Source organism: Onychomys torridus, chromosome 14, assembly GCF_903995425.1.
Source record: "Onychomys torridus chromosome 14, mOncTor1.1, whole genome shotgun sequence".
NCBI lineage: Eukaryota > Metazoa > Chordata > Mammalia > Rodentia > Cricetidae > Onychomys > Onychomys torridus.
In genome coordinates this window covers 68,917,844-68,937,033 of record NC_050456.1, presented here as the reverse complement: position 1 = coordinate 68,937,033, position 19,190 = coordinate 68,917,844, and the positions used below count along the sequence as shown (strand labels likewise).

General features: G+C 44.7%; 1 protein-coding gene across 2 annotated transcripts in view; it reads left to right on the top strand.

Moving 5' to 3' along the window:
• Fbln5 (fibulin 5) overlaps positions 1-19,190 on the top strand; it is a 71,578-nt gene that overhangs the window by 29,176 nt on the left and 23,212 nt on the right. For both annotated transcript variants that reach the window (XM_036206078.1, XM_036206079.1), the window contains exon 5: positions 18,222-18,344. In XM_036206078.1, coding sequence (XP_036061971.1) covers positions 18,222-18,344 — 123 coding nt within the window. The remainder of the gene's footprint in view (positions 1-18,221; positions 18,345-19,190) is intronic.

Sequence of the window (19,190 nt, the reverse complement as noted above, 5' to 3'; positions counted from 1 at the left end):
AATCCTTATGATTTTTCACTTATTTCTCATGGTTTATGTACTGGTTGAGATTTTTAGCATAATGTAGAGTAGATGGTGACAGCAGACATTGTGTGTCTCTGGGGAGTAAAAGGGTCACATCAACTGCTTTCATTGAGAAGAATAATACTTACTGAGCTGTCTTTCTCTTGTTCAAAAAATTTATGATGAGGGGCTGGAGAGATGGCTCAGTGGCTAAGAGCACTGACTGCTCTTGCAGAGGACCCAGGTTCAATTCCCAGCAACCACATGGCAGCTCACACCTGTCTGTAACTCCAAGATCTGTCACCCTCAACACAGACATGTAGGCAAAACATCAATGCATATAAAATAAAAATAAATAAATTATTTAAAAAAATTCATGATGAGGGTCAGGGAGGTGGCTCCGGGGGACAGTACTTACCATACAATCAGGAGGATGGGAGCTTGAGTCCCCAGCAGCACTATAAATGCAGGCATGATAGCCCATCTGTAATCAGGAGACTGAGACAGGCATCCCTAGTGTAAGTTGACTGGCTATACTAAGCTGAGTCAGCAATCTCTGGGTTCAAGTGAGAGACTGCCTCAATGCCTCAATATATAAGGTGGAGAGTGTCTGAGGAAGACACTTGACATCAACCTCTGGCCTACACACACACACACACACACACACACACACACACACACACACACACACGTACCCCCATAGACACATATGCATATATTCATATCACACACATACACTCATGCAAAAAATCATAATGTATCTCAGTGATAGAGTGCTTGCCTAGTAAAGGCAAGACTCTGGGTTCTATCCCCAGCATTGCAAATAATAATGATGATGATGATGATGATGATGATGATAATGAGTGGGTATTGAACTTATCAAATGCTTTTAATGCAAGTACTGTGATAATTATTTTAACATGAATTCTAATTGGTCTTTTAATAATAAAAAGTCCAGAACTAGATATTAGTGTAAATGCTGAAAGATCAGAGAGACAAAGGAAAAAAGCCACAGCCACCTCTTATCTCTAGAACTTCTCAGCATGAAAGGCCTACAGTTTCTGTCTCCTTACACCTTATAATCCTTTCTCTGCCCAGCCATCACTTCCTGGGATTAAAGGTGTGTGTGCTTTCCAAGCAAAGGCATGAGATCTCAAGTGCTGGGATTAAAGGTGTGTGCCACCATTGCCTGGCTCTGTTTCTCTCCTAGACTGAGTCAATCTCATGTAGTCCAGGGTGGCTTTGAACTTACAGAGATCCAGTACTAAGATTAAAGGTGTGTGCCACCACTGCCTGGCCTCTATGTTTAATCTAGTGGCTTGTTCTGTTCTCTGATCTTCAGGCAAAGTTTATTAGAGTACACAATATGTCACCACAATTATATGCTTTAAAATGTGCTTATGTGATTACTTACACTGTAGCTTGTGTGTATGTGTATGTATGTTAAAGTTTTGATTTCCAGAGATTGATGTCTGCTGTCTTCCACAGTTACTCTTCACTGTGTTCTTTGAGACAGAGTCTCCCTCTGAATCTAGAGCTTTCCAGTCCATCTAGACTGGCAGGGCAGTGAGCTCTAGGGATCTGACTGTCTGCCATCCAGCACTGGGGTTGCAGGCATAAATGGCCACACCTGGCTCTCTTACACGTGCATGAGCTATCTCTCCAGTTCCTGGTAGGTTTTCTTCTCTCTCTCTTCTTTCAAAGATTTATTTATTTTTATTTTATGTACATTGGTGTTCTGCCTGCATGTATGTCTGTATGAGGGTGTCAAATCCTCTGGAACTGGAGTTACAGACAGTTGTGAGCTGTCATGTGGGTGCTGGGAATTGAACCTGGGTCCTCTGGAAAAGCAGCCAGTGCTCTTAGCTGCTGAGCCATCTCTCCAGCCTCCAGTAGATTTTCTTATTATCCATTTTGCATATTTATTTCTAAGATAACCACTTTGGTCACAGCATAGCATAATTTGTTTAAAATATCTGTCTGATTTGCTTGGCTAGCACTTTGTTTAGGATTTTGGACAGCAATATCTACAAATTAAAGTGGCCTTTCACATTCCTGTTTTGAATTATTCTGGCTGATTCTGATATCATATCATCTTGATAGAGTGAGATGTTTTTTCTTTCTTATTCTCTGGGAAGTTAAACTGATCTATTCATGGACTGTTTCATGGAAACTTCATTAGAAGTTGCCTGTCAGATCACTGAGGTCTGGTATTTTTTGTGTGTGTGAATGGGAAGGTTTTCAGCTGCCAATATAAATTCTTTACAATTATGGGGCAATTTGACCATTTGGGCTTTCTAGTTGCTCTCTTTTTCCAGGCAGGTTTTACTATGTAATGTAGGCTTGGCTCAGACTCATTCTGTAATCCAGGCTGTTCACAAATGGGCAGGACTCCGCCTCCAAATTGTGGGTGCCGGGACTCCAGACAGGCATCACTCCATTTGACTCTTAATTCCTTCCTCAATACTTTTGCAAAGTTGTGTTTTTGTAAAGATTACTCCACTTATATTTTTAGATTCATTTGAATGAACTTTCTCCTGCATTCTCTGAATGATCTTTTTATTCTTTGCTGCACCCATAGTTTCTTTTTTATTTTCATTTCTAACATTTTTGTACTAACTTAGTTTTCTCTTAAAGGTTAATTTTTATTACTTTAAATTATGTGTATGAGCATGTGAGCCTGCTGAGGCCGGAGCCATCAGATGACCTGGGATTGGAGGTGCAGGTGTTTGTAAGCTGCCTGGTGGTAGTATGAACTAAACTTGGGTCCTCCACAAGAGCAGCACATGCTCCTCACAGCTGAGCCACCTCTCCAGCCCTCTAACTTGTTTTTATAAGGTCAAATATTGACAAGTCATAGGACAATTTTAAAGAACCAACCTTCAGCTTTGTTCATCTCATTTCTTTTCTTGTTTTCCCTTCTGTTTTATTTTTTTCTGCTATTACCTTTCAAAACATTGTTTTAAATTATGTGTACGTGTGTGTCTGTGTTTGGATAGGTATGCACATGCCCCCACAGAAGAGAGCATTGGTCTCCTGGAGCTGGAGTCACAGGCAGCTGTAAGGCATCTGCTGGTGCTGGGAACCGAACCCAGGACCTCTGCAAAAGCAGCACACATTCTCAAGGGCTGACTCATCAGTCCGGCCCTTTGTTGTGATCTTTATTATCCTCTTTTTAAATGTTGGATTTCTTTTTTTCCCCTTTTATAATTCCTCAGACTTGATACATAACTCATTAATTTTAATTGTTAAAATTTCTTGATACCAGCACTCAAGAACACACACACACACACACACACACACACACACACACACACACACACACCACTCACTCCCTGTGTGCTCCACAAGTTTGAATGTATAGTTTTGTGTTATTTAACAATGGGGTTATGTCCTGAGAAATGTGTTATCAGTCAATTTTGTCTTTGTGTGGACATTTTGAAGTGTACAAACATAAACCAAGATGGGATAATGTCTTAGTTACTTTTCCATTGCTGTGATAAGACACCATGGCCAAGGCACGTTATAAAAGAATGAGTTTATTTGGGGCTTATAGTTTCAGAGGACTAAAGTCTATGACCATCATGGTGGGGAGCAAGCATGGCAGCAGGCAGGCAAGCAGGCATAGCACTGGAGCAACAAACAGCTTAAATCTTGAGACACAAGCATGAGGCAGAGAGAGCTAACTGGGAATGGCATGGGCTTTTGAAAGCTTAAAGCCCATCTCCAGTGACACACCTCCTTCAACAAGGCCATATCTTCTAACCCTTCCTAAACAGTTCCACCAACTGGGGACCCAAGCATTCAGATATATGAGCCTATGGGGGCCATTTCTCATTCCAACCACCACAGATGGCCTCTTCCACAGCTGGGCTACACGGTACAGCCTTGTTCCCAGGCTACTGTAATATATAAGCATCACTTTATATCCTCTTGGCGAGAGGGGGTTGCAAGAAGCTGTAAGCATCTGTGGATCTAAAACTAGGAAGATATTATAAAAACAGGAGGTGGTGAAGTGGAACCTGAGGAACTCTGGTCCTCATTGGCTCCTGCAGAATCTGGAGTGGGACGGTATTGAGTTGGTGTCATCACTCCAGAGCACGCTCTGTCCATAGTCTGAGGGAAAGCTGTGTTTAATTGCGAATAAATGATTAAAGAGTTTAAAAAAAAGTGCAAAGTGATAGAATACTTTTTAAAGCTCCCTTTCAATCTTTTGGGCCCAGCATAGTATATGTGGTTTGTTGTTGACCAAAATGACATTTGTCATAGAGCACACAGCATTTTCATTCCATTAAAATTAAAGAATATTCTAGTTTTCATTGTGATTACATCTGAGAGTCTGGGATGTATGTAGTGGTGAGTTCATCAAATGACACAGATGTTGGGATTTATCTTTTCATGTTGATTTCCATTTAATTGCATTCTCATCAGGAAGCATGGTCTGCCTGATACTGGTTCTGTGAAGTTCATTTGGAATATGTTTGTTACTTTAGTGTTTATGGTGCCCAGCCCAGTGCCAAGAACACAGAATTTGCTTGGTTGATATTGCAGAGATAGTGAATGATGAATGAATGGCTGTCTGTTGACCATTTATCCCAGGAGTTGTCTTCTTTTGAAGTTAGACCATCTAATTCTGTCAGACAGATTGAATCATGGAATATCCTACACATTCCAAAATGTGATGATCTGAAGAACTGTCCTCTGGCAGACATGGAGGGTTTGCTGCTTGCAAAATTGGTGAACTGAGATTCTACCACAGTCCTAAACTTCATAGATGTAGATAGTGACCTTCCCACATAAGTAATTACTGTATGACATGCAGAGAGGCAATTCTTCCAGAATGGTAATAATTCTATTAATTCATTTAAGATGGCATGTCCTCCAGTGAATCTCTTTTCTTCTTTGTGTGTGTGTTATATGTATATATTTACATGTATGTGTGCATGTATATATAGGTATGCATGATTACATGTGATGAAGAAGCCAAAAGCAGACTTCAGGTGCCTCTCTCAGTTGCTCCCCACCTTATTTTTTGAGACAGGGTCTCTCATTGAACCTGGAGTTGATTGGGCAAGACTGCCTGGTCAGCAAGGCCTGGGGATCCTCTTGTCTCTGCCTGCCCTATGTTGGGTTTACAGACACACATAACTATGCTTACCTTTTACATGGATGCATGGGATCTAAACTTGGGATCTCATGTTTACATAACAGGCATTTTACCAACTGAACCATCTATCTAGCCCATCAAAGGAACCTCTTACCTTATTAAATCCCCCAAACTTAGGCATGATGCTTTTATTAAAAAAAAAAAAAAAATAGGAGATTGACATCAACCTAGTTAGTAGTGGGCCAGTTAAATTCTTCAGTTATTTGCTAACCATCTCTGGCTCCTTTTATCATTTATAACAATGTGGTAATGTCAGAGACTTGCCTAAAAGGATCTTAAGTGAATAAAAACCAGACTTAGCTCTGCTCATGAAGAGCAGTAGACAAAAGAATAAAAACGTGTGATCTGGTCAGCACCAGTCACTACAGTTGGCTGATGAAGGAAGGAAGAACACGAAGCCTTGGCTCTGACCAGCACACTTTCCCTTTTGAGTCAATAACACTCTGGCGTATTAAAGTGGGAAGAATAAATCACCACTGCTGTGTCTTTTCAGCAGCCCCTTTTGATAAGCCTGTCAAATGGGTCCAGAGAGGGGTCCACAGGGAAATACCAGAACATTCTGATTTCAGAGCAAATCCTAGGAAGCATGGCAGTGTCTATATGGTGTTCATACACCGCATGCTTCTATATTACAACAACCTTCCTATATTGTAATAAGCTCACCTAATTTAACCCTCTTTATATATATTATATAACCATAATTACAATGTTTGTAGAAGCAGTATTTGTGATGGAGGTATGCCAGGCCAACCAAAAAGCAGCGGACACCACACTATGTTCTCTTTCTAAAGTGGCATCAGGCGAATCTCTCCCATCAGGCTACCTCTTGTACTAACTTTTGCCCTCCCTGGCTACAGTGAGAGATGTAATACCCGCTTTGTGTGCTGAGGCCAGTCAGTGTTGGTGTCCTTTCTTCTTGTGTCCTCCAGGGGGCCTCCTCTGCCTGTCTCAGCTAGGGTAGGCACCTGGCCCTCAGAAGATTAGGATTCGTCAGCCTCTTAGGACACACGATTCAGGAGACCTGTTTTCTCAGAGAAGGTGTGTGGGTAGGAAGACTTCCCTGCAGGCCACTGGGGAGCCAGTTTGGGTATTCGAGCCTGGCTGCCATTCCTCCTCCTCTTCCCCCTCCTCTTCCTCCTCCTCTGCTAGTGAAACTCCACAGTCTTCTTTCTAAAGGTCAGTCCCTGACTGGGAAGACCAGTTCCCTGACTGGCACTGTGGTAAGGACTTGGCTTATACTTACTTGGTCCTGCTCAGTTACTATGGTCACTAATTCTCCTAATTCTCATTATACTTGAGAAAATCCGTGTTTTAGGGGCTGATAAAAAGAACCCTTCAGAATTTGTTTTCACATCATGTCTGTAAAAAGCGGGGGCAGGGGATTTGAACCAGGTCTGGCCTAGCTCCCCTCTGACTACTGTTGCCCTTTGAACCTAGATATTAGATATTAGAGGCTGGATTCACCCCCAACACTCCATTATAATTCAGAGCTCTTTGCACCTACTTTCTTCCTGTTGCCCCTCTGCCTTCATGGTTTTCCTCTCCAGCCACTTCCTCCCTGGTTCTAAGGTCCCTTGTAGTAACACTAAAGTTGCAGAAAGGTGGGGCCTGTTTGCGCACAGAGCTGGGATCCTCAAGGCACAACATGGTTGCTGTGGTCTTCCTTCTGGGGTTTAGCTGTAGATCACAGGTCACTTGTTTACCTCTCTGATTAGGAACAGTTTGTAAAATTTGGAATGAAGCCCAGTGAAGAAATAGGCTATGATGATCAGCCATCAACGTTTGTATTTCAGTAAAACACATACAATATAAAATGTGCTGCCTTGTCCGTCTTCAGGGTGACAGCTCAGCCATGTTGTGAAACAGATCTTAGATCTCAAAACTTCGTCTTTCAACTTGAAAACTCTGCACCCATTGAACAACCATCTCTTCCCTTGGAAACCATCATTCTACTCTCTGTCTCTATTTGACTCATGGTGAGCATGTCATAGAAGAGAAGCCAGCTAGTAGTTGTCCTTTGCAACGGGCCTATTGCTTAATAGAATGTCCTCAGGATTCCCCCAGGTTGTCACATGTAACTACAGTGTAGCTCTAGTATGCTCCCCCCATGCCCTAAGACAAGGAGACTCAGCCTACTTATGCCCTATGAGGGCTTATCGTCCTGAAGATGAGTAAGTGTGGGCGACAGTACCCAATCCTTGCTCCATTGATAATTTGCTCTGCTGGCTGGGGCATGTGCCTTCACTCATTTGTTACACTGAGCTAGCACAGCAAAACCTCAGAGAGCAGTTGGAAAGATGTGGTGACATGTTGTTGGTGAAGAACTCAGCGTATACAAGTCCTTCACAAACATGGCTGTTCATTGATATTGAGATGGTTATGTCCTGTCTTGGGTTGTCAGCAACTGTACGCGTCAAGGCACTGTACTGAGATGTAGAAAGGCCCTGGTCTTTGACCTCGGGAACTCATGTTCTGCAGGAAAGAACCTATTTGTTTGTTTGTTTATTGTGGTAGCCATCTTAGTGTATATGAAGCAATTAGCTTTGAAATGAACATTCTGTGCCCGGTCCTGTTCTTGGCATGGGGGCAGCCTCCACAGGCAATGTTAAAACTAGTCTATTGGTGACACAAGATCCGCGTTTCTAAACATATGAACACTTTCATCAGCATCACTTAGGATGTCAGTTTAGAATACTGGCCACTGGAACTGTCTCCAGATGTCCTGAGAGAGGAGCTCTATTTCGAAAAAGAACAAAACTGCAAGGTATTTTATACATACCATTGACAAGGTCAGGAGCTCTTCATGGGTCTACTTGTTAAATCTTTCTGGGGTTCCCACTTAATTGGCCAGGGTAGGCCTCTGACACGTGTCCTAATCTAGAGCCTCTCAGGGGTTCCCAACCTGCAGGTGAGATGGAGAGGCTCTGGACTGGACACTGTTTCCTCCCAGCTGGGAGAATGGTTCCTAAGGGACGCCTGTAGTCTCTGTCACAGCAGCCTTCCAGTTTCCCTGACATGTTCACACACAAACCTGTCCCTCCTGGGGATGCCCTACATTTCCCCCGAGCACCACTTTTGTTATATAAATGGGGATTGTCTGATCCCTGTGCACTCTCAAAGATATGCCCATATGTTGTTTGTCTTTGAATCTCTAGAACCTAGGACAGTGTTGACTCATGGCATATGTACGTGGCACAGATGCACAGTGGGTGTGAGGCTCCGGGAACCATGCCCTTAGTGGTAGGAGAGAGGGCTGGTGAGGGCTGGATGGCCAGCTGGTTGACTGCCCAATGCAGCTCCTCTGATGTCCTGTGTTCCTCACTGGAGAATCCCAGGCGGCTGCTGCTGACCTCAGAGGGTGGATATGAAGGCGGTACTCATTCCATAGGCCAGGTAAATACTCAATCCTGAAAAGTGTTTACTCAGTTCCAGCACTTATTTTACTTTTCAGTGATATAATGCAGTTCTTGTTAAGTCCAAAGGGTGGTGAGAAGCAGGGTGAGGCTTCATCCCTGGGCTGTGTGGGTAGCTCTTGTTTCTAGGTTAGGGCTCATGACCACTCCTCACCAAAAGCCAGCCTCTCCCAAGACTCGGGCTGTCTATGGCACCCTCAGTCTGCTCCCGTGATTCCTGCACATCCTCACCTCTTCCTCCCACCCACTAAGGTTTTACCCTCTCTTGGTGATAGGAAAGTTACTTTGTGTGTGTGTGTGTGTATGTATGTGTGTGTGTGTGTGTGTGTGTGTGTGTGTGTGTGTGAGAGAGAGAGAGAGAGAGAGAGAGAGAGAGAGAGAGAGAGAGAGAGAGAGACAGGGTTTCTCTGTGTAGCTTTGGAGCCTGTTGTGGCTCTCACTTTGTAGACTAGACTCGAACTCATAGAGATTCATTTGGCTCTGCCTCCTGAGTGGTGGGATTAAAGGTGTGCACCACTACTGCTAGGCTGAAAGTTACTTTTTGATCCACTAGAAAGGGGAGCTCATTGGCTCCTTCTAGGGTAGAGCAGAAGCAGCGGGAGAGTGGGCAGGTTCCCGGATGAAGTACTGAACTCTCCACTGACTGGCCTACTTCTTGAAGTGTGTTACGTCAAAAGATCTGTCACTTCCACACCCCCTCCTTGCCCTAGGAAATGGGCTACAGGAATGGATGTAGGTGAGAAAGATTCTCCTCTGTCCCTCAGCATCCATATCTGTCCCCATCTCCCAGAGTTAAGACACTCCATGTCACATGTTCTGCTCACACATTTTTTTAATTAAAAAATTAAGTGTGGATTTTGTATGTGCATTTCTATGTTTGTGCCGTGCACATGTGGATGTGTGTGTGGAGGCCGAAGGGTTACCTTGAGTGTCATTTTTAGTGTCATGTTCCTTTTCTTTGAGACAGGCTTTCTCATTGACTTGTAGCTGACAAATTAGGGAGCCTCCAACCCGTCTCCCCAGAACTGGGATTCAAGCCTGTGCCCTGTGCCCAGCATTTTTATGTAGGCTCTCGGGATCGAACTCAGGTCCTTGTGTTTCCAAGGCAAGCACTTTACCATTTGAGCCATGCCCCAGTCCCACTTACATACTTGTTTACGAGCTATGCCCGTCTTATGTACTGTAGAAGCTCGAAGAGGGCAGGTGAGGTAACTCTGACCAGAGAGAGGGTTGCTGAGACCCAGAAGGTCAGCAATATGTACAGGCTTGTCCTGGTGAATTGGCAAGAGACTCAGAGTTTGATCCGGGGCCTTCTCACCTCAGGGATGGGAAGGGCACACCTGTAGATTTCCTTACCAGTGGAGCTCTGAAGGTGGCCCAGAGGGAATGTTTGTTGCTGCTGCTGGACTGATTAATTCCTTGGGGTGGATTTGCACACCTGTGTATTCTCACACAAGTACCAGGCCTCATGAGGGTTTTGATTTGGATGGAAAAATAGATTGGATTTCTACTTGTGTCTGAAATGGTCCTGCTGACGTCTGCTTTCAGGGTAGGGTGGTTCATCATCTTCTTCCTCTGACACTTCTCAGAGTAAACTTTCTCAGGGATGTCAAGCCTTCTGAGGAAGAAAGAGGAAGCCATATCAGGCATTGCTATGAAAGTCCATGCCCTGCCTAATTAATATGTTGATGGAACAGAAAGTGAGATCTTGCGAAGTGATGTTGTTTGGATAAGATCATGAGGGTGGAGCTCTCCGGTGGGACAAAGAGCCTTGAGGGCTTCACCATGTGAGGACTTTCTCCAGACACTGAAAAATGGTGGTGCCATTAACTAAGAGCAGCACTGAAGGAGCTGGTGTGTGTGTGTGTGTGTGTGTGTGTGTGTGTGTGTGTGTGTGTGTGAAATAAGTTCACAGACAATAAACTGAGAAAAAGAAGGCAGGGGGACACTGGCCATGGAGGTGCATGACTTCAATCCCAGGACTCTGGAGACAGAGACAGGTAGATCTCTGTTCCAAGCCAGCCAGGGCTACATAGTGAGAGCCTGTCTCAAAATGAAATGAAAAAAGAAGAATGAGGTGCAGGAATTGGCTCAGAGAGAATGAGGAAATAGTACATGTGGGGAGCCAGGAAAATTTCAGGATTCAAGATCCATGCATTTATGAGCTGTGATCTTGCAGATTTGGTGAAAAATAAGGCCATGTGTTGTAGGAAAGTCTTGACCTTTCTCCTACTTGGGATCTCTGTGCTTTGGTTGTCATCTTGGGGGCAGTGTTTCTAAGAATTTAGTTAAGATTTGGGGAATTGATTTACTCATGGGAAACATAACACTACCAGTGAACTAATAGGAGGGAGGGCCTTTCAAGGTAGGTCAAAGCCTTGGTGCACAGTAGTATAGTAGGCACCCATCACTACAGGTCAGGATTGGATCATGGAGATGGGTGTGTAGTAGAGTAGCAATCTTTGTAGGCCAGGCTATACTAGGGATTTTATTTATTTATTTTTAAAGATTTATTTTATTTTTAATTATGTTTGTGTGTGTGTATGTTGTGTGGGAATGTACATATGTGAGCATGTGAGTACTGATGCCCATGATAGCCCAAAGAAGACACTGGATCCCACAGAGCTGTGGTTACAGGTGATTGTGAGTTGCCAGATGTGGGTCCTATGTCCCATACTTGGGTCCTCTGCAAGAGCACTAGATTCACTTTTAACCTTTAAGCCATCTCTCTAGCTGTAAGGGGCTCTAAGAAGACTCCAAATCTTCAGTGCATCTATGGGGGAAGGGGTTGGTTACAGGAGCTCTTGGGATATCAGAATCCTCAGATACTCATGTCTCTTATTACAAACTTGCCTAATATTTTCATATAATCTGCTCATCCACCAAAAACCCTAAACCATCTCTAGACTGATTATGACACCCAATACAACAAAATTGCTATGTAAGTAGAGACTATATTGTGTTGTTTGGGCGGAAAATGATGATAAGACAAAAAGCTGATTGGTGGCTGGATGTCAGTCACCCTAGCATGTGGAAAGAGCACAAGAATTGAGCCTCTGAGGCCAGCCATGGCAACATAGTAAAACTCTGTTAAAGTGTGGGGTGGGGTGGGTGGGAGATAAAATTGTTGCACTTCCAATGTCCTTATGTCCTAAAGCAGCAGCTGGTGGAGTCTGGCTGCAGGGCCCAGGGGTACAGAGGACTGAGTGTGCTGGTGTAGCCAGCAGGCTTTATTGCCTGGGCACAGAACTCAGAATCACTCAGAGGAGTCTAACACCTTATGCAAAATGAAGTCCCTGGGCCAAAAGCAGTGTTGTCATCTGGGAGCTGTTATGTATACAGAATCTCAGATTCCATTCCCTTTTAAAAAGATCCACACTGATTTGTGTGTACACACAAAGGTTGAAAAGTACTGTTCCTATACCAATTCCTCCACCCCACACTCACTTAGGTCACTTCAGAATAGTATAGCCCCAGACATTCTCATATAGTCAATGATTCTTGTGGATAGTTAAGTTTGGAAAGTGCTGCCTGGTATATATCTCAAACTCTTCTTTGTTGATGGGCAAATGGGAAGAATTTAATAAAGGAAAATCTAATTTGAGTGTTATACTGTTTGTTTTATAGTCACACTAATGGCCTAAGCCTTAGAACCCCTAAAAAACCATGTCCAGATTGCCAATCAGCAGGCCTGTCCTCTTACTTTGAGAACATCTTGACTCATGATGCTCACAAAGACCCGTGTGTTGTCTCTCCTCTGTTGCTGTGGCCACCCATACACTGGCACAGGTTGAATGGACTTGGCCAATTCACTGCCCAGTTTGAAAGCAAGCCCAGCCAGTTTCTGTTTACCATGCATCCTGTGGATGAAAATAATTACCCACCAGCCAATATGATCCTCATTACTTACATACTTAGATCAGAGCTAAGGCCATCTGAGAATGCTCCTCTAAGCTCTCACTTTATGGAGAGATGAAAAGTATCCAGTGAGAGCCTGGGTCTCAGATTCCAGCTGCTTCCATGCGAAATGGAAGGAATCTTTTGTTGTTGTTTAGAAAATGGACTACATATTTGTTGCCTAATTAGTGGTACAATACTTAATATCGAGCATTGAGAAAAGGGCCATGAACACAGAAGGATTTGACTCCTAATGATCATGCAAGACCATCAGGCACATGGAGTGCAGATGTGCTAGGAATTTTGCAAGGGAGTTCTCAAATGCTGAGGTCTTTAATTAAGCAGGTGTTTGGGAAGTAGGTCCTGTGTGGCTTCCAGCCTTGGCTGGGTTGGGCTGCCTGAAAAATGGCAGTGACCCAGCCCAGCAGCAGGGTTGAAATAGCCTTCACGTGGAGCTGCAGGAATGTGGCAGTATTATTCTCTTTCTTATCAGACCCCATTAGCTTGGGCAAGGAAGGAACAAAAAATGGGCTGGAAAAACATGTTGTTTCACCGGCTAAAAATTTCCTACCACAGAAATGATTTCTGCCATGTCCACAAAGGAAGAGCGGAACCCTTGGAAAGGTGTGGACTTGAAGTACTCTTGGACAGCGTCTCCCACTGTTGCCCAGCAAGAATGTTTCACTTTGCCTGATGGTTTTTCTCACACTCGAACAGGCACGTTCAGCAGAGGCCAAGTCAGCTTCACTTGGCCACAGAATTGGAGCTTGGGTGCAGAAAGGGAAAAGTCAGATCCTGCAGGGTTGAAGAATGGCTATGGAATTCTGTAAGACTTGTTTCTTCATGTCTCAGTTGCCTGTCATCCTAGAAAGGTCCCCCAGATGCCGGAGTGCGGAGGTGGAAAGTGAGATGCTGTTGAAGGTCTCTGTCTGTCATTTCCCTCTCTTGCCATAATCTCCTACTGGGTAGTGTGTGGGATGGGAGGGAGGGAGGCCCTGGCCAGGTCCACACAGCTCACTGAGCCTCAGTGCTAAGGTCTTGGAGTCTCTATTAGGTTCTGCAGGAGGCAGAAGCCAGACTTTCCCATCTTCTATGGTTGGTAGGGACAGCTTGTCACTGAGAAATGAACTGTAATGTCAGAGCACCCACTCTGTGGCAGGCAGTGATGATGGGGTGGGTATGCTTGGCCATTTAATAATCTCCCAGCAGCCTGTGAGGCAGCTGCCTCAGCAGCTATTGGGTAGAACACCCACCCGTGGGTTCCAGGGGAGGGTGTTGGCTGTATCTGTACTCCTTAGTTATCAGTGCAGGAACCCTAATCCACCCTCATCAATGCTAGCTCCTCAAGTTCCTGTTCTTCCCCAGGCCAGCCTTTTCTAAAGGGGTCTCAGCCTATGGGTGGTTTTATTTCCCGTCTTAAACTTTGGTGCCGAGAGAATGGCTCAGAAAGTGTTCTCCCAGTGGCATGGGGAGCCATGAGTGTTCTATTTTATAGTTTTAATTTTAAAAGTTTCATGTATGTATGTGTCCTTTCATCTCCGCATGTTATAGTGCCTATGTGGAGGTCAGAGAATATCTTATGAGAGTCCATACTCTCCTTCTACCACATGGGATTCAAACCCAGGCCGTCAGGCTTCAGAGCACATGCCTTTACCTACTGAGCCATCTTGCCAGTCTACCATTTATATTTTTAAATTTTAATTCGATGTTTCTTTTTAATTTACTTTCCCACAGTGTTTTACTATATGCAGTGCTGGTTAGTGTAATGCTCAGCATGTAGCCCAGGCTGGCTTTGAACTTTTGGCAATCCTCCTGCCTCGGCCTCCCAGGTACTGGGATTACAGACATGTGCCACCGTATTCAGCCTATGTAAAATTTTTAAAAGTTTTATTTTTTATTTATGCATATGTGTCTGTGTAGGTATATGCCGCGTGTGTATGGATGCCCACAGAGGCCAGAAGAGGGGATCCTTAGAGCTAGAGTTCTGGGACCCAAACTCAGGTCTAGAAAGAGAGCAAGTACTCTTAACCACTGAGTCAGCTTTCCTGCCCTGAAAGCTGAAAGAACATTTTCTTTTAGTTAGAATTTATGATATGAAAATTGTCTAAATATTTCCCTGTTAACTTTCAGGAGTAAATGTTGGAATGTATATGTGTGTGTCTATAGGAACACTCCGTACAGCAACAGCAGGCATGCATTTGCATGCTGTTTGCACTGCAATGTATCTATGAAGGCACACTGTCTGTTGTGCTTATGTATAGGAATTATTAGCTAATTAGCTGAGACTCAATACAAAGGTTGCTCTTGAAACCATTTTAGATGGGAAAAAAGTGTTGTGTGGTGCTTTGTGAGAAGGGACATCAACTGGGCACAGAACAGCAGTAGGATTCCCATGACGTCTTCAGAGAACTCAAAGAGTGGGGTGCCAGTCACCCCTGGCCTCCACTGCACACCTTTGCTCCAGGGCCTAATGCCTGTCGTTTGTAGGAGGCCTTCTCATACTGCCTCTTGAGAGAATATTTTGTTGTCTCCAGGAAGGTTGACAGTTGTGTAGTGATGGGAGAAGCCAGTACCTTCATTTGGTGCCTCTGTGAGACCTTGAGTAGACTCAGAGAGCCTTCCTTCCTTCATACTGCCGTGGCCCACCTGCCCATGTCAGCTCATTGTCTGGCTGAGAAGATGAGATGTAGTGAGTAGCATACCTCATGTAGACATTGTCCTGGGCCCGGGATCCACTCTGCCTGTGGGTTCCTCAAAAGGCATCAAAGCACAGAATTGACTGGTTTGATGCCTTTTCTGAGTGAACAGTTGTCTGCAACTAAGAATACTACAGTAGGGACTCAAGAAGATGCAGTGACAACCTAACCAATGCCTTGTAGGACAATGAAGCTGTGGCGCTCGATGCAGATGAGGATTTCTTTCTGGGCAGGAGCAACACTGGGCTTTTCCAGGTTCCAGAAAATGTCACAAGAGCTTTCTTCCAGTTGCTAAGGGGCTGGTCACCTGGAAAGCAGTTAGACTTTGTCCCACCTGGGGAGGAACCAGCCACAATCGCTGTGGTAGACTCCTCCAGGTGCCGGGCAGCTGACTGGCTGCAGCTCCTGGGAGGAAGCAGGGAGCCAGCAGATGATGCTTAGTAGTGTGACAGAGGGCTATGCTTGATGCCAGCTCCCCAAATGAATGGCTTTCTCCTCTCTCTCTCTCTCTCTCTCTCTCTCTCTCTCTCTTTCTCTCTCTCTCTCTCTCTCTCAGGCACAGCCCATAGAGCATAAAGAATGAACAAGTGATCGTACTCACTCGGCATTTTTTTTTTTTTTTTCTCTAAGGAGACCATTCCTAACTATCACACAGGAAAGGAAATAGACATGATTGCACACAAGGATAATGACACCTGCTCAGGTTGCCGTAACTTGTGCTTTTCCACTGATGCAGAAAAGGACGCCCTGCCAAAGAATGTCCTTGGAGCCATTCTATGTGTTTTTTCCTTCTGTTATTTAAGTCAGATGAATTTAATGTAAGCAGTTCAGCTGTGAGCTGGAATCTGCAAGGCCTCATTCACCCCCTTGTGGAAACACAGAGCACACACTTCCAGTTTGGGCTCCTCTGGCAGGTGGGTAAGCTGACAGTAGTTCGCAGGGTGGTGGCTGCTTTTAAATCTCACATCCCCAAATCCCATCAGGTAGTTAACTGGCTGAGGAAGCCTGGCTGGGGCTTAATGGCACTCTTAGTCTGGGAACCTACTAATTCACTAGGTTCTCAAAACAGACTTTATATTGACAATTCTGTATAAAAAAAATAGTGAAAGCTAATTAAATTCAGTGAAAATGAAATTTAAAAATCCACTTTGTCCAGTTACATAGTGTATGTGTGGGTAGGTGGTCATGCTAGGGTATGCATGCAGAGCTTAGAGGATAAACTGTGTGAGTCAGTCTTGCCCATCTACCATTTGAGTTCCAGAAATTGAACTCAAGTTGTCAAACTTGGTGGCAGGCACCTTTTTACTCACTGAACCATCTTGCTGCCCCCAAATTTCCAGTCATAGATACACACACAGAAACAGGGTATCACAGAATGAAGTCTTTAGTTTGGTAAAGCAGCCGAGCATTGAAAAGCGTGTGCACATTTGTTTGCATGGACAGTAGGCCCGTTTTGAGGTCCCCCACGTCCTTCTGAGATCAGGCTCCTATGCTTGGGTTCTGTTGGACTGTTGTTTATGTTACAAGTCACACAAAGGCAGAGGCTTGGGGACTTGTCACCTCTGTTCCTTCCTTCTTTTAGATCACTCTCACTTCCATGTTCGCCTCACATCAGGAACAAGAGCTGAGACTCCAAAGGCAGCGTTGTTCGCAGGGTATAATCACCATCCATCATCAGTTCCTGCTGGGGAAATGTAAATATGTCCTGGCCAATGGTGGAATTATTTATTGTCATAAGCTTGGATGTGGACTGTGACAGGAGTGGACACTGGCCAAGCATTATTCCCTGGCTCCCCTGGGAGTCTGGGCTGTATGGGCAGAGCTTGGGTGGAAGGGAGGCAAAAGGCAGGGGCAGGGGTTTGCAGCAGAAAACTGGCCTGGGGCTTTGCATGTTGTCACAGTGTCAGGGTGGAATGAAGGTGCCACTACCTTAGACCCAGACTCTTGGCAGATATCCATGCTTAGAGCAGCGAAGACTGGCTCCCCAGAGGACCCAGACACCTTGTCACTTTGGAGTCTGGCAGGGATTCATCAATTCTCTTAGTGTTCAGTTGCTTTGGATAGTGGGTTGTGGAAGTATGGCTGTGTCATTTAACCCCAAGATACCACTGCTTACCTGGCTGAATGTCACACTCAGCTGTGCTGGCTTCCTGAGCACACAGCATGCCAAACCCAGTGCCATGCAAAGGCTTGTCTCAAGGAGCTGACACTTCTGGGTCCTGGAGTCCCTGACCTCCACTACACACATGCATTAAATATGTTTAGCTGTGATTGAATCCAGGACCTTAGTTATACCAGGCAGATACACTAACACAGAGCTGTGTCCTCAGCCCAAAGATGCCATTTGAGTGAATGGGGATAAAGTCTACAGTCTGTAGCGTCAACAGGCAGATATGTGAAGCGGGACATGGAAAAGGTACTGAAAGCTCAGTCCTCTTGGCCAGCCCCTCCTGCATCTACCTGGTTCCAGCTGTGTCCTCTGTCATCTCCTCACAGAGAAGACTTGAGTCAGGCAGGAGTGGGTGTGGCCTAAGCTTGTGGCTTGGTGCTTACTGATCCCTCACCTCTGTTTGTCCAGCTGTAAACTGGGATCATGGAGTCCCATGAGGGTAAGTGTGGAGCACACCACACAGTGAATTGCAGCTTTTAATGATACTTCTGACTGCCTGATGGTCCGTTTGGCAGAGGTGGAGAGAAGATGTCAATGAGTAAATCCTGCTGCAGTCATGATAGAGGAGACAAGAGGAAGGGGTAGGCAGGAGAGGGCAGGATCGACACAGATGAGTTATTGTTGGTGCAGCGTATGTTCAGAAAAGGTTGGCAATGGCTGATGAAGAGGGCATATGGCCATGTTTCCTCCCCTTTGTGTATTTCTCTGAGCAAAACCAGCTCTGCCCATTCTAATTCAAAAGTACCTATCAGGGAGGTGATTCTGTTTCTTGGTCTAACCCAGTGATATTATCAACAGTCTCCCAGCCCAGCAGCAGGGGAAGCCAGGGTTCTTAGATGTGTGTGACACTGTCTGGAATAATTTTTGTGTTACAGATGTGGACGAGTGTGCAACAGACTCACACCAGTGCAACCCTACCCAAATCTGTATCAACACGGAAGGAGGGTACACCTGTTCCTGCACCGATGGTTATTGGCTTCTGGAAGGCCAGTGCCTAGGTAAGAGCTCCCTGTGGCTCCTAGGGACTCGGGGGGAGTTGATGGGTGTCAAGGATACAGTACAATGTGGGTACACTAGGGAGGTCCAAGGAAGCTTTTCTTTGGGTATGTATAGAAAGCTATTAAATTATTTTACACGTGTCACCGTCCATTAAAGTAAGTTTTCACCATCACTAGCATTTCATATATATATATGAAACTACATTTTAAGGGCTTGGGCCTAAGTTTGACGAGTCTTCCTGCCTTCAGGAAGTTTATAGCTAAGCCAGGAAGTAATAGAAATGAGGGTTATTCTACCCTAGTTAGAAATAGTACTAAGCCAAGGGAATACTTTTGCTTAGATACAGAAATGTTCTAAATCTCAAAGGTAGATCAGCAGTGTTCCAGCATCATCTCAGCCTAGCACAGCTGACCTGCCACTCCATTGCCCACCCCACAGCTGTGTTCTTTCTTTTTACTCCAGAGGTGTCAACCATCATTGGCTGGCAGTTTTATCCCTTGTATTTTTTTTTCCTATTCTCTGGATTTACATTTAGACAAATTGCCTCAAAGTTCGATTCAAACAACATTATGGGAAAAAATGAAAAGGAACAAAACAAAAATCCAAACGCTTTCCTTCCAGGTCTCTGGATAGAGGCTGAATTTGGGTTTACTCTGTACCCTGTCTGAAGTGTCCTTGAGGCATGATAAACTGCCTGGTCTTGGCATGGCTCTCCTTTGCAGGGAGGCACAGAAGAGCTGATGTGTGAGGGCATCTGGGAATATGATAGTCCCTATGCATTTAAACCAACCTCTGCTCTAATGGAAAATGTGATGCTACTGGTCTGAATGTAAGCAGACCAGCAA